The sequence below is a fragment of the Salvia hispanica genome, chromosome 5 (genome assembly GCF_023119035.1).
Source record: "Salvia hispanica cultivar TCC Black 2014 chromosome 5, UniMelb_Shisp_WGS_1.0, whole genome shotgun sequence".
In the NCBI taxonomy this organism is placed as follows: Eukaryota; Viridiplantae; Streptophyta; class Magnoliopsida; order Lamiales; family Lamiaceae; genus Salvia; species Salvia hispanica.
The window spans coordinates 27492807-27508601 of NC_062969.1; the positions used below are offsets into that span (position 1 = coordinate 27492807).

The following is a 15795-nucleotide window of genomic DNA, read 5'->3' on the forward strand; positions in this document are numbered from 1 at the left end:
TGAAATGATAAAATAGAGCCTATAAGCATGAATCACAAACAATTCACTCTAACCATGAAATACTTCACTCTAAACACATTTTATTTCATTGAAATGAAAAAATAGAGCACTTTAAGCATGGATGACAAACACTTCACTCTAACCATGTTTTACTTCAGTGAAATGATAAAAATAAAATAGCGCGCTATAAGCATGAATCACAAACACTTCACTCTAAGCATGAAATACTTCACTTTAAGCATGTTTTACTTTACTAAAATGCAAAAATAGAGCAGTATAAGTATGGAAGACAAACACTTTACTCTAACACTGGAATACTTCTAGCTATGCACGTTTTACTTCACTAAAATGATAAAACATAGCACTTTAAGCATGCATCACAAACACTTTACTCTAATCATGCAATTCATCACTCTAAGCACATTTTACTTCACTGAAATGATAAAATAGAGCACTATAAGCATGGATCACAAACACTTCACTCTAACCATGAAATACTTCACTCTAAGCAAGTTTTACTTCACTGAAATGATAAAATAGTGCACTATAAGCATGGATGTCAAACACTTCACTTTAACCATGGAATACTTCACTCTAAGCAAGTTTTACTTCACTACAATGAAAAAACAGAGCACAATAAGTATGCATCACAAACACTTCACTCTAACCATGTAATACTTCACTCTAAGCAAGTTTTACTTCAATCCAATGAAAAACATAGCACAATAAGCATATATCACAAACACTTCACTCTAACCATGAAATATTTCACTCTAAGCAAGTTTTACTTCGCTTCAATGACAAAACAGAGTACAATAAGCATAGATCACAAATATTTCACTCTAATCATGGAATACTTCACTAAAATGAAAAAAACAGAGCAGGTAGAAATTACTCACGATTGGAGTCTTTGGTTGCATTTTTACTGTCGATCAAAACCTATATAAAAAAAGAGAGTAGTTAACTGTAGTAATTAATTGTACACAAACTATAGTACTATGTTTCTTACATTCTATTACGACTGGATAATAAACTAAAGCAGATGTTCTTGTGTTCAATTTGGATTGCATAATAAACTATTGCAGATCTCACTTATTAAAAATGGTCATGTTTGAATTTGCAGAATTTTTAAAACTAATTAATTGGGGATGAGATCCTCTACGGTGCATAGCACCGTGCTGTGCACCTTTCTCTCTCACAAAATGAAATTAAATAATTAAATATAAAAATGAATTTTTTATTCAATTGGGAGGGGGAGGGGTGCACAGCACGGTGCTGTGCACCGCAGAGGATCTCAGCCCAATTAATTGTTGATTCTAAAACTTATTAAATGTTCAAATCTAAATCGGTTGAAGAAATGTTAATTAAAAATGAGTTTGACGACGGAATGAAAAATCCAAATCAGTTGAAGAAACCAGTAGAACAACTTACATTTTGAAAAATCTTTCTGATTTGAATCCATTTGTTCGACGACGGATGGAGGGGACGGAATATTAACAACGATGAAATGAGGCGATGGCGATTGCAGCGACTATGCGCCGGAGTGAGAAAAATTTGTCGAAATTTCGATCATAGGACATGAGAAGACGGGAAGAGGAGTTATGGAGGGGAGATGAATTACGTAAATAAGAAATTAATTCAAATGTTAACCCTAATTTTATTTGTGAAATGTCCATTATAGTGAAGTAAATGTTTAATATAGTGAACTGATTTCTCCTCTAATTTCGAAAATCACATAAGTTAGTATCAACCCTTTATGATATTTATTCTCTAGTTATGTCTTTAATAGGCATTTACCCAGAATCACTATTCCTCTATAGTATTAAATCATTGTGTGAATCATTGAATATTTTCTCTCCAAGAAGATGGTTAGATACGCTGATTATTAGGACATATAAATATAATATAGTGTACTCTTTGGTGCTTCACACTATCTCTTTATTAATCAAAATAGCAAATACTCCTTCCGTCCACAAAAAATAGAACAATTGGTGTATGACACGAGTTTTAATATAGAATTGGTAAAGTAAGAGAGAAGAGAAAAAAGTAAGAGAGAAAGAGAAAAAGTAAGTGAGAAGTAATGTTAGTAGAATGATGTGTAAGATTATTATTTGTTGAAAATTTTCCATAAATGAATGTGCTCTATTTTTTGTGGACGACCAAAAATGATAAATGTGCTCTATATTTTTTGGACGGATATAGTATTAACTAATTTCTGGAAGCTGACATACCAACTTCAAAGATGGATATAATTAATTTAAAGTCTAATTATAAGTAATATTTAGTCTTTTTAATGTACTACGTTCTATTAAATAAATTGTAAATAACATATATTTAACGTAATACACGATGATGTGAGAGTGATCAATTGCTAACTCAATCTTTAATTGCTAACTACAACTGGTTTAAACCATAAAATTTGTAGAGATCTAATGGTCTATAAATTGTCATGTGTAGTTTCATTTTATTATTATTTAAATTTAAAAAGATAATAAAACTACCAAAATTATGGTTTTGGATCAAAATGTCAATATAGCATATTAAATATATCAATTCGATTCATTGAATATGTCGACACAATTTAGCATTAACATTGTACATGTATTATAATGACATATTATAATAGTTACATTGACAAGCTGTTCTTGAAAATTATGAAAATTAAAGATTTTTTTTTTCTTCAGATTTTGATATCGGAATATATGCAAGTGAGATCTTGTTAAAATCCTTAAAAAATTATCTTTAATTTGATAAATGTTGTGTTAAAATAATTTAAATTGAGATAGTTATAATTATTTAAAGTTTTCAAAATATTTTTTTGAAAGTTAATCAATTGGCATTAATATTCTTAATTGATATTTTTTTGCATTGTGTTGATACACATAAATGAATGATCTTGTCATGATTCAATGCCTATCATTAGTTATAGTTAGCAATATAACACATCTCGCCGCAGGCGGGACAGGACAGGACGTTCTATCAAATACTCCTAAGTCCTAAGTAGTACAGTTAAGTACTATAACCTTTTTTTTTATCAATTGAAACATAATTTTGTACTCTAAAGCACGAAAATTATTGATTAAAGGATCATAATTTCATTATGCTGGCCTGTTTTCACATTTGACGAAGGCCCAATCCAACACAATTAAATCTCACATTGTGATAAATAAGAGGAAAAAATAGCAAAGATTTAGAGGTGCAGCAATGGCAGACTCAAACTGGAAGAATACCGCCCTTCTTGTAATTGATATGCAGGTCTTTCAATTTTCTTTCTTTTTAAGCTTATGTTTTCTCTTATTCCTTCATAATCTTATGCTATGTTTTTTTGTAGAAAGATTTCATTTATCCCGGCAGTCCGGTGCATGTTATAGGCGGCGCAGCTATTGTTCCAAATGTTGTTAAGGCCGTTGAACAAGCTCGAATCCGTCAAATTCCTATTATTTGGGTGCTCTCTTCTTTTTATTTGCTCCAATTCTTTGTTTTTTTACACTGCAAATTTAGTTGCCTTGATTCGCGTAATGCTCAATTGTTATTCAAATCGAGTTAAAAATTGGATTATAGATAGTTGCAGCCGATATATTACCTTGAATTTAATGTAAAATGTGAAATTTGTTGCATTCTGAATCATGATATGTAGAAAGTTTGAGCTTGAGATCGTAATGATGTTAATGTGCAAATTGACTTATACAATTGGATGATAGATATTTTTTTGCTAATATAATACCATGAGTTGAATATTGTGGAAATTGAAATTTGTTGTATTCAAATTTTTGAGATTGAGAGTGGTCATAGTGTAGTGTTGGATGTCTGACTTTTCATACAGAGTTGTAAAAATGGATGAAAGATATTTGTTGAGCTTGAGAGGAATCCTAATGTTGGAAGTGTGATAAATGGTTATAGGTTGTGCGAGAGCATGATCCATTGGGGAGAGATGTAGAGTTGTTCCGCAGGCATTGGTATGCTGCTGATGAACCAAAACCGACTTCAAAGGGTAGCGTGGGTGCAGAATTGGTTGATGGGCTGGTCATCAAAGACGGTGACTATAAGCTGGTGAAGACGAGGTTTAGCGCCTTTTTTAACACACACCTTCACTTATATCTACAGGGCGCTGGAATTAATAAGCTAGTAATCACTGGTAATATAATGTTGGAAAACCTTCTGTTTTTTTTGTGTTTAGAGGATATCAGGCTTTTAATCTGGTGGATACCTTGTTCAGGTGTTCAAACTCCAAACTGTATCCGGCAGACTGTCTTTGATGCTGTTGCATTAGATTATCATAAAGTCACGGTCATTGTTGATGCAACCGCTGCTGCCACGCCTGATGTACACATTGGTAAAAGCTCGAAAACTATATTCAACTGTTGCTTAATGTGGTTCTTTTCATTAGATATGAATAGTTATGGGGGGAAACAGAATGTAACGAGAAGTACGTGCCCTTTGCATTTGGATGATTTTAGTTACAGGAAACTTGATAGCAAAAGATAGAGTTATGACTATTAGGTTACAGTCATGAATCCTTAAATTCGAACTTTTGATGATTAGTTTGGTGTTAGATATATTAGGTTCGTGTTGAAGCAACTTTATTGTCCGGTTATTTAAGAAAGTGTATAAGGTTGCAAACTAATATAATGCATTCCTTCAGCTAATATATATGACATGACAAACATTGGAGTGGCAACGCCAACTCTAGAAGAATGGTGTAAGTTCGAAGGTTAGCATATTTGGCTTGGCTGCTGCTCGGAAGGCGTCGTCAATATGAGTATGGTGGCGAAGATCCGCTTGTAAATACAGTTCCTATCGTTAGCACAGGATGTTGTGTGTTTAGTAACTATACTGGTTATTAATGTGTGACACTGATTGTATAAATGCATAATTGTATTGAGTTTGTGGTTTGTAACGTGAATTTGACATAAAAAAAGTTGATATTGCTTTCATTGAGAGTTGAACTCAAGACCTCCCGCTTACTAAACGGGTGCTCTAACCAACTGAGCTATGAAAGCTACTTATTTGGTATGCTTTGTTATGATTAATTAATACAGGAAACCCGTAACTTACACTTGAAATAACTTCAAATTTGGAAACATCATCTACCCTGTTATAAAATCACATCTTTTGAAGGAAAAAAAAAACAAACTATACTCCTCTCCTGCTTTCTTTCCTCAAACATGTTTAAAAATTTCTTTGAATTAAAATAACTGAAATAGGCCACACTTTTCAAAAGAAAAGTATGTATCTTAATTGTACTTGTTAGACGATGATTATTGTGCCCGGTAATCTTATTATTTCAATTTTTCATGCATTTCCAGCACAACAATTTATCTTATAAAACAAAATCCATATAACTTTGTTAATTTAAATTATTGGTCGTGTGCTATATAACAAATTAAAGACAATTTTATGAGGATTCGGGTTTCCAACAAAATTCTAATTGCATATTTTTGTTTTACATTAAAAATTTTACTTGAAAAAATGTAATGCATAATTGAGATTTTCCACATATATTTAGGTTGAAAATATTTGATGTTCTTTAACTTGAGATTTGAATGACTTCGGATCAACATTAGCATTCAAAATATATTTTCCACGTTATCTAAGTTAAAGAATATTTAATCCTATGTAACTTGAGATTTATAAATCATCCTACAATATAGAATGACTTTGTTCAATTTGTTTATTATTTTAATTCTATCTAATTTTAATTTTAATCCAGTTCCAATTCATGTACCAATAAACCCTAAACATTTGCAGAAATCTTGAAAGCCAATTTTCATTTTATAAGTGGATACCGTCACAAATGCCACAGTAGCAACATTGTTGACTCGTGATTCAATCCCCAAAACATAATGTTCCAACAAAAGATACATCTCTCCATCTCAATTAAAGTTTTAAAAATGTCAACATTATAGAAAACGAGATCATTGCTTGGGTCTTGGGTATTTCAACATGACTAAAGCAAGACTCTTTAGTTGAATTCAAAAAGTGCATGAATGAACAAATTTTTGTAGCTCAACTTACTGTACACTCTTATATCGTGCTATACAGTATACATCGATACACACTAGATCGAACTAGCTTGGGCCTTAGAAGTTGCAAAACTGAAGCCGTATACAATAATTTGTGGCAAAAATGCAACAAATTGGAATCCTGAAAATATTATACGGTATCATGAAGCAGCCATCGATGAACTTAGTATGTGAATCTGCAAACAGTAGAATACAGATAACAGATAAATACTATGTGAGATGAATGAAATTATAATGGATAATCAACATTTCACCTTATTCACTAGCAAATTTACTTGCTCTCTGTACATCTCCTTCAGATCAACAATATCAGCACGGAGTTCTTCCAACTACACAAATTGTCCATTTCAATATCAGATTAGATGTCCACTTCGAATTATTCAACTAAAAGCTAGCATAAAAGGTGTTTTAATTTGAAACAGTAATGATAAAATGCATGTGTTCAAAGTACAACATGCTTGATAGTTATAAACTTGGGGTTCTGGTCTCCATCCAGATAAGTTGTCTTTCTTCCAATACAAATGCATCACAGTGGAATAAAATAGCTAACGTTGGCAAGCTGTAAAGCAAAATAAGTTGAGATACCTCTTCATCACGTTCACCCATCAACTCCAGTGCAGCTGAGTGTCTCCTTCTGAGTGCTTCTAATTCTGCTCGAATTCCTGGTAGTGTAGCTGCTTCTGTCCGTAACTTTTCACACTGCATGTTCAATCAATAGCCATTACAGAAGGGGTGCGGATGTTAAAAGAATTTTTTTTTTTCAGTAACGAGGAGGGTTTTGATCTGATCTTGTTTATTCTGAAGTTATAATCCTGCTCTACAGCAATAGCAACCTAACTAGCTTGTTGATAGATCAAAAGGATCTAATGTGCTTGCAAATCACACACAAAGAAGATGAAAAGCAACAACAAAACCTCACCTCTGCTGTTAGTTTGACTAATTCTTCTGCAAGCGAGTCACGAATGGATTCCAAAGAAGCCTGATGGATAGAAAAACTCCAGTTACTGGAAAGATTCTAAACAGAACACCTTCATACGTGGATAATTAAGAGGTACTTTTGCATAATTATCACTAGGTGTATAAACTGAACCAGATCTCGCTCCATACCAATCTTGAAGCATATGAAGCAAGCTCTCCCTCCTTTTGACGAAGAGCAGCTTCAAAAGTGTTGGATGTCACACTCTTCATATAATATGGACTCATCGCACCATCCCCAACACTTCTACTCTCGGAAATTGTTTCAGATGAGCCCAAAGTCGTCTGCAAGAAAAAACTTTCTTCCATACTGCCCAAGCTGCTCGCACTCGAAATCTTACGAGTCAAATTTCCTGTTGATGTATAGAATCAAAATCATCAGTAGACGAAACTTAAGTTTCTTGTGTATAGCAGATGGAAAATACCACTATCAAATGCAGCTGCCTTCTGCCTAGCTATGGGAACTTGATCAGGGGCGGTAGAAGACTGAATGCGGGCAGCCCTTTCCTGATCCAGACGAGCAGCCTTTTCCCGCTCTAGTTCCTGTTTAAGTATAACAACCTTATCAATAAGCTAGTGTGAGGAACTAAAACTTGAACTAATTTTCAATCATTAATTAACCATATAAGGCGTTCTCTGAGCATTGTTCGAGATCCAGGCAAACAAAAGGAGCAGTCCAGCCCGAAAAGTAAAACTAAAAACAGGAACAAAATTTGCAGCATCAAGCATTACAAGAACAAAGATAGGCTAATAATGTAATTTCTGGCTAAAACTAAAATTCCTACCTGTTGAAGAAGCTCTTGATGCATCAGTGCATCATGCAACTCCTTCGTATGTTTTCTCCTTAGTTCCTTCAATTCTTCTTCGAGCTGATTCACATGACTCTCATTGGTATCAGCTTCCTCCTTCAAAGCAAGATATTCCTGCCTATGTTCAGCTGCTTTATGTCTCTCCTTTTCAAGAGATCTTGTCAGCTGTGTCTGCTCAGCTCTAAGGCATGATATCTGCAAAACTCCCTTACAATAAGAGGATCTTCAATGTAATTAACTAAGTTACTTTGATCAAGTATTAGAGTATGAATACCTGAGCTTCAAGAACGTTTATCCGAGATAAAGTTTGAGTTAAACGTTCACTGATAGAGCGCTCCTTTTCCTCTGCAGCAGCGGCATTTGCCTCTGCTTCCTGTATTTATATCAAGAATTACTTTAGGTGCATCAAAACCATAATCACATGTAAGAGGCAAATCGTTCAGAAACCTGAAGTCGTGAGTTTAGTGATTTCTCTACAGCAGCCCAAGCTTCAGCCCTTCTGGCTGCTGTTTCCTGAGATTAATCATTACACATGAATGAGTATCGCAAGGCAAGCAAATCTAATCATCTAAAAAGATACTGAGCGCACAGCAAAACCTGCATTGCTTCAATCTGCCTTAAAAGGGGTCTGGTAGAGTCGGGAACTTGTGTTATTAACTCCTCGCACCTACGTTCACTCGCCTAGAGAAATAATTCCACATTAAATGATAGACATTGAGATGCTTTTCCAGCAAGAAGATCTATCATCACAAAGGCCAAACTTACTTGATATCTTTTTTGAAGATCTTCAATATCCTTACGAAGCATATCTTCTCTAAAAACTGCCTGCAAGAGAGTAAAGGTAAATGTCAGTTTAGTACTAGGTGATGAATGAATATCCGCAATCTTCCTCTGGGAAACTAACCTGCTGCTCCGTTCTGGTCAGTGTTTGCCTTAACCCTTAAAGAGTTTGAACTAGCATACTTTCACGCTCCCCGGCATCTCTTAGGCGACTTTCTAGTTCAGTTCTCGCTTCAGTATTTGCGCGTGCCTCTGCTAATGCTACGGCCTCTTTTGCTGCAGTAAGAGCATTTGTGTAATATACTTTTTGAGCAGAAAGTTCAACTTGATGTTTTTCTACAGTTTCTTGGAGCAGATTTTCAGTTGCTGCCTTGTCTCTTTTTAAGCTCTCTACGGTATTCTCTTCAACCTATTAATGAAATTTATATAAATTCCAATTAAAATGACAAAAAAGTGTCAAATTAGAAATAAAGAAATACAGGTACTAGCCAAAGAAAAATCTGGAGGTTGAGATAACAGAGGATAGAAAGATCTTGAAGCCAAATGACAAAATAACAATGTAAAGATCTTGAAGCCAGATGACAGAGTATAGAAAGATCTTGAAGCCAGATGACAGAGTATAGAAAGATCTTGAAGCCAGATGACAGAGTATAGAAAGATCTTGAAGCCGTTGTATGAAAAGTTTAGTGAGTGCCACATGGATAGAACTGTATCCAAAACCTATAAAGATAGTGATTCATGAATATATCACAACAAACACAGGAGAGCATCCCTTTTCATTTGTTTTACAATGTTTGCTGCAAGCAAAAAAGAATCAAGTGATTCCAGAATCACATGACACTATTGATGAAAAATGAAGAAAAATGAAGAACTTAACTAAAATGCATTTCAAGTGTGAAATTTGCAATATACTAGTAATTCAATAGCCCAACCACTTCTCACATTGAATAGTATAGACATACAATAGTCGGAAATTTGCAATTTCTGCAGAGGTGCTTGTAATAAATGGACCCCATTCCCTAATATCAAAATATATCTATGAAAAACAGAAAATTACAGGCCTACCTCAAACATTTGCAAGATGCATAGAATTGGTAACTCAGCAAAATAAGAAATTAAGCATATTAAAACGATAAAAAGACAGACATGTAGATAACACAGAAGAAAAATACCTGTAGCTTCGTAAGGAATCCTTTCTTCTCTTCCTCAAGCTCTCTGATCTAGCTTCCAATAAATTTGACAGATGAATTAGAGCATCTATATATTTCAGGCTGAAAATTCACAGTGGAAAAAATGATCCCAAAAAATTAACACCTGTGCCCTCAACTTTCTGATATGACCTTCTTGAGCAGCTTGCTTTTTCGAGAGCTGTTCCCCTGGAGATTGATGTGGCATCAGAGTTTTAATGCCAGTTGTAATCTAAACTTACTGAAGAATGCATATGAATGAAAATTATTGGATCTTGGAAGATGATTTTAATTTAAGTTTTAACCTGTTATTGTGAGTACCAGAGTAGGATTGTGTAAACACAGGATAAAACAAGAATACACATTTGAAAAATGGTCCAGTTCATAAAGCAAGAAAACCTAGTCAAAATGTTCAGTGAAAAGCTCCATGAACTTTTCCTATACTTTTTTCTTATTCTGTGGACAAATCTCCTTGATGTCTTTCGACACCCCTTTCCTACAACATCTGTGAGAACTGAGAAGCTAGAGAGAATAATAGGGTAAAAGTAACCTCAGAGAGACATTCATGTCAAATTAATACATATTCTCATACATGCAATTAAAGGTTCAAAGCAAATAACTCAATTATGTCCTCTCTTAAAGACTTCATCTTTTGTTTCTTCTATCTCGAGATTTATCCTGGTTCATATAAAGATGATTCAGTTTCCACTTTCATGTGACATTGAATATTGTTTAAGCTGTTTAAAATCATTGATAGATGTTATGCTGCTCCAAAAAAAATCACACCTTCGGCCATCACTTGGTTGATTATTTCATCCTTTTCTTTCAGGAGAGCTGCAGCATCACTTTTCTTATTTTGTTCCCTACGCAGTGTATCCCTTTCCCTAGTGAGAGCATAAATCTGAAATAAAGAAAGTATTAACTCCACTGATCTTATCAAAACAAACAACTCATAAAAAATAAAATTGTAGAACTTAGCACGTTAGGCCTGTGTAGAGCAAATAGCTAGAAATGGCAATCAGGAGGTCAATATAACCAGAGTAAATCTGATGTAGTTTAAGAAACTTTCTACTGATTGGTTATTGAATATGCAAGTTAAAATAATAAATGAAACTAGTGGTACTATTACGACTGTGAGTTAATAGCAAGTGTAAATACGAAGATTATTCTTAAGATGCGTCATAGACAAATTTTCTTCTTGTCTATTTAAGCACATCGGTTTTAATTTGATGTGCACTGAATATTTATTGTTAAATAAAATTAACTTGAGAATAAATGGAGAATGAGAGAGATAAATAAGAAATTTTAAAAAAAGAGAGAGAGAAAAAAATGGAAAAAAGAGATGAAAGATAAATAGTTAATATAAAGACTAAAATATCCCTTAAAACTAAATAGGGCAAAAAAGTCGGAAAATAGTGCAAAAGTACATCAAATGAAATTAAGTGTTTGTCCAGTGATCTACCGGAAATATGCAAACCATATTGTCCAGGGTCCTTTTTTGTAGTTCGCTCTATCAAATAATACTCAGGGTTACAAAAATTGTTGAATGATGGACATAAAATTAGTTAACCTGGGAAGAGATATGGAAGACTTAATTGTATGTGATAGTTTATTACTGTAGTATTTTAAACTTCTATGGGTTCATCAAAATTTCTGTTACAAGAACTTCAGGGCCTACATCAAGTGGACAGTGATCTAGTACTCAAATGTATTATGCGACCATAGATGAAACAAAACATGCAAAAGTATACCTTTCTCTCAAGTACTGCCACCTTCTGATGATACTCCTCTCGTAGAGATTCAATTTCAGCTTCATTTGTTTTTCTCTGGAAATTACTTTAGCCAGTTAATAATTTGTTCATAGATCTGTCAAAATATGTTTTGTGTGTAACTGTGTTAGAAAACTTTATGGTTGTAACATGCATAAGAATGTGGATGGATGCACATGGATACCTCATGACACAAACTCAGAAAAAAGCCAGCTGAATACGATTAGGCATTGGTGAGACCACAGAAAAGAAACCAGAAGATATCATATGATATGCTAGATTTACAGTGTCACTATATACAATATATAGCGAAGGCCCAACTACACTTGAAAGTTTAAAGCCAGAGATATGCAGTCAAGCTTTCCTTTTGTACAACCACCCGTGATCATTATATTTTCTTTACTCTTTTCTCACAGTGATTTACATGCCCCAGCTTTACTTGGATCTTAGAGTAGATTTGCATGTTCCACTTTTTTTTTTTATTTCTGTGAAGTTGCATTTCTTATCAGAATTAAAACTCTACTATTGCATTCCCTTGCTCTAATTTCAAGTTGTTACACTTGATTGAGTGATTATCCTGTTTCCTGTTTCTGAATTCTAGTCAGAACTCACAAGAAATCATTTGTTGATTTACCTAGGAGTACTAATTATGCACACACTGATATTTTGATATTTGATAGTAGATGTGGAAACCCGGAAATACATGATAAAAGCATAGAGTGCATGTTTATTCCAAAGACCAAGATCCGCAGAGACAGTCCAGCAGTAAAAAAAACAAGAGGCCTTATGTTATTATGTTACACTCTGGGAAAGAACTAAACTATTTAGGTGCTCTCCTGCTTTTCAACTAACATCCATCATGATAATGGAACACAAATATGGAAACATACTTTATGTACATGCGAATCAACCAATGAGCGGAAGCAAGATACATCTGCTTGTAAATACCTCATCACCATCTTTCAAGTCACATGTTAATTCACAACTAGCTGTAGCTGTATTATACTACTATCAAATAACAAAAATCAGCTATCAAGAGTTCATATTTATCCTCTAAAAAGTGAGGTTCCTGGTGCAACATCTTTAATTGCCAGCAACAGTGTGGGTTCAAATACAAAAGGTGATAATAAATTTAAAATCCAATTTCAGTAACCGCACATGGGTAACAAATTTAAAACCAAAAAGTGATAGAAATAAAGCAACAACGGAATGGGTTCAGTAAAAAAGTTTAAAATGAAATAGCAACCACTCACCTTTTTTAATTCATCAATTGCAGTTTTTAGCTGCTCGTTTTCATTCATCAACCTTGCAATTTCATCAGCCTTGGCCTGGGAAATAAAGAGGAGAGGGAAAATGTCTCTAATTACTTCTCTTTAAGAAAAATTACAAGACTTTCATATGCATAAAACAAAACAGAGTAACAAGATCGCTGGATGTTCTTAAATGCTACCTTCACATGTTATAAGCTCATATTCAAAGAGGAACATAACAAAAGAAATGTTATGGTAAGGAATATTTGGAGTAATAGATTAATTTTGTTTGGGCTTCTTGCTATACTTGCATCAGAGCCCATTTTTCGGAGAGGCACCTTTCATAGCACCTTTTATAAAAAATTTCATAATTAGAGGAATAGGAATAAACTCTTTCACTGTTTGAACAATGCATGCGGGCAAAAGTTTGTATCAGCATATAACACATGCCAGACTCCAAGAATAAGTACTACAACTTCAATACCTGAGACTGTCTAGCAGCCCCATGCAATGCAGCTTCCATCATTTTCATTTCCTTCATCACTTTCTCATGTTCAGCCACAGAATCTGCAATATTAGAAGAGTTGCTAGCAGAACTCATCCGTTCCTTTACATCTTTTCCCAAATGCTGCTTTAGATCAACTGAATCCGAGACAGCATCAGTGAGAGGTGTAACCAAATCTGACGCTGCTTTTGAAGCCTCCACCCTGTTATATTCTAAACTAGAACGATTGTCAGCACAACTATCTTCTGCTTCTGTGGTGCTAACAGGAACATCTGAGACGTGTGATTCTCTGCTTTCAGTTGGGCCTTGCAGAGAAGCATCCTGTGTTTGGTCTGGCAAACCATCTTCAACATCTGTTTTGGCATTTTCATCATCTATGCTCTTAGACAAACTAGTAGCATCACCAATATTTGAAAGAGAAGAACTATCTCCAACTGAATCTCCAGAACTTACGGATTCTGGTTGTAGTGACTCCAACAATGTAGAAGATATTATTTCTGACCCCTTCTCCTGAAGATTGTCAGTGGATCCAGGTTGCACAGTCTCAGACAATGTAGGAATTACTTCTTCTAACCTCTCCTCCTCTTGAAGGTTGCTTGCAGATTCTGTATGCTGTACCTCTTCAGATTTTTGTTCAAAAGCTTCAACAGGAATTGGAGGTGAAACCACTTCAGCTTCACTGTGGTCAGAAGCAGCATTCTCTTCTGCCACCCCACTGGTATCCTTTATTTTTCCGTCGGATCCTGTTTCCACTTCTATATCTCTTAATTCTTCTTTTACTCCTTCTCCCCCAGGAATCACTTCACTTTTTTGATTAACTGAGTTGTCATCCACAACATGTTTATCCTTGACAGAGGATGTAGGATCTAAGGCGATGGACATATATGGTGACTCAACAATATCTTTGCCACCTCTCTGACCAACCAACCCAACGGTAGGTTCGACCAAATCCTTCCTGTCAGTAGCTGAAGGCAATATTCCTGATGCTGTTATTCGGAGACTACCAGTATTAATCGATTGCCAATCACAATGTGCTATCAACAGACTTTAGTTTAGGAACTACTTCAACTAGATTTTACGAAACCACATTGGAAGCATGTAGTCCATTTTCAAAAAAAATGCTAATACATCTCTGAATATGCAATAAATGTATAAGTAGCATTATAGCCTAGCAAAACCTCAAGAAGCTAAAAGCAGCAAACTACATACACCAATATAGTTCAAACTTCATACTGATTGACACACAAACGTAATAAATATGAGGCAACAACATATGTAATCCTCCCAATTTATGCACAGTAGCAAATCTTAAACTATTTCAAAACTTAACAACACTTATCATCTAAATGGACAAGCCAAATCAAACGGACCATGAAAACAGCAAATTCATTATAAAATGCAACTAATGACCAAAATTCGCAAAAACAACTTACCCTCACTGTCACTAGCAGCAGCCGCAGCATCAGCATCAGATTTCTCCTCGAGCCCAAGCGCACTATCGAAATTCTTTTCAATGTTCTTCACACTTTCACTCAGCTTATTCACCGCCCCAGCAAAATCTAAGTTCCCCAACGAGACTTTCCCACTGAACCACGCCATATTTTCAATCAGTCCGCTTAAATTATCGCATTCACATCATCCGAGCTGCCAAACCGATCAAATCACGTATCCCAGCCCCCCAAAAAGGAAAGGGAGAAATTTCACTCAATTGAGATCGTCTCTACATCATTCAAAAAGAAAGAACACCGAAAATGAAGGTCGAATGTTGTTTTTATCGTTGATCAGTTTCGGAATGAGCAGTGATTTTAGAATGAAATCGGAAATATTAGAATTGGGGATTTGGAAGCTACGGATCCGTTAATGCGGAGCTCATTTGTAGCTGGATTGCAAACCAACTTTAACCAACACAAATTTTGAAGCTATATTGTAAAATGTCTATACAAAGATGATCGATTAGTCACCGACGAGGTTTACAGAGCTTGAAACATTGTTTCATTAGTAGATTTTACTGTATTTAACTGTTCGGTTAATTTAATTAATAATATATACTTTATTATTTTAGTAAAATATAGGTTTTATTTTTATACATTAATTAATATTATAATAAAATATAAGTATGAAAATCAATAATTTAGTGCGGTACAAAATTCACTTACTAAAATATAAAAAAGTAATAATAATAAATCATAACGATTAAATGAAGACATTTTCGAGTACCAATTTACTAATTTATTGTTTCATTAGTAGATTTTCGAGTACCAATTTACTAGAAGTAATTTTGATGTTCTAAAATAATAATGATTTTAGGTTTCATTACTAAAATAAAACCTATATTTTACTGTATACTAGTATCACCCACGTGCGATGTACGATCCATTTTTTTATTTAAACTTATTTTATAGTGTAAAATGATTTTATAAATTCATAAAAATATCATTGTATGAAATCTGAAATCATAAATATATAAAATTAAAAAACAATTGTTAAAAAATATATA

The 15795-nt window shown here is 34.2% G+C and overlaps 1 protein-coding gene, 1 non-coding gene and 1 pseudogene across 2 annotated transcripts; 1 reads left to right on the forward strand and 2 right to left on the reverse strand.

Annotated features, from left to right (window-relative positions):
* The first annotated feature begins 3113 nt into the window (after window positions 1-3113).
* LOC125187554 (probable inactive nicotinamidase At3g16190) lies at window positions 3114-4934 on the forward strand. The gene is made up of 5 exons (XM_048084167.1): window positions 3114-3255; window positions 3332-3445; window positions 3901-4135; window positions 4217-4333; window positions 4643-4934. The coding sequence occupies exons 1-5, from the start codon at window positions 3205-3207 to the stop codon at window positions 4714-4716; spliced, it is 591 nt and encodes a 196-aa protein (XP_047940124.1). The 5' UTR covers window positions 3114-3204; the 3' UTR covers window positions 4717-4934.
* Window positions 4927-5000, reverse strand: TRNAT-AGU. Its single transcript has one exon. It is a non-coding gene; the product is annotated as a tRNA-Thr (tRNA).
* Window positions 5001-5966: 966 nt separating this feature from the next.
* On the reverse strand, window positions 5967-15212 carry LOC125190124 (annotated as a pseudogene).
* Between the last annotated feature and the right edge of the window lie 583 nt (window positions 15213-15795).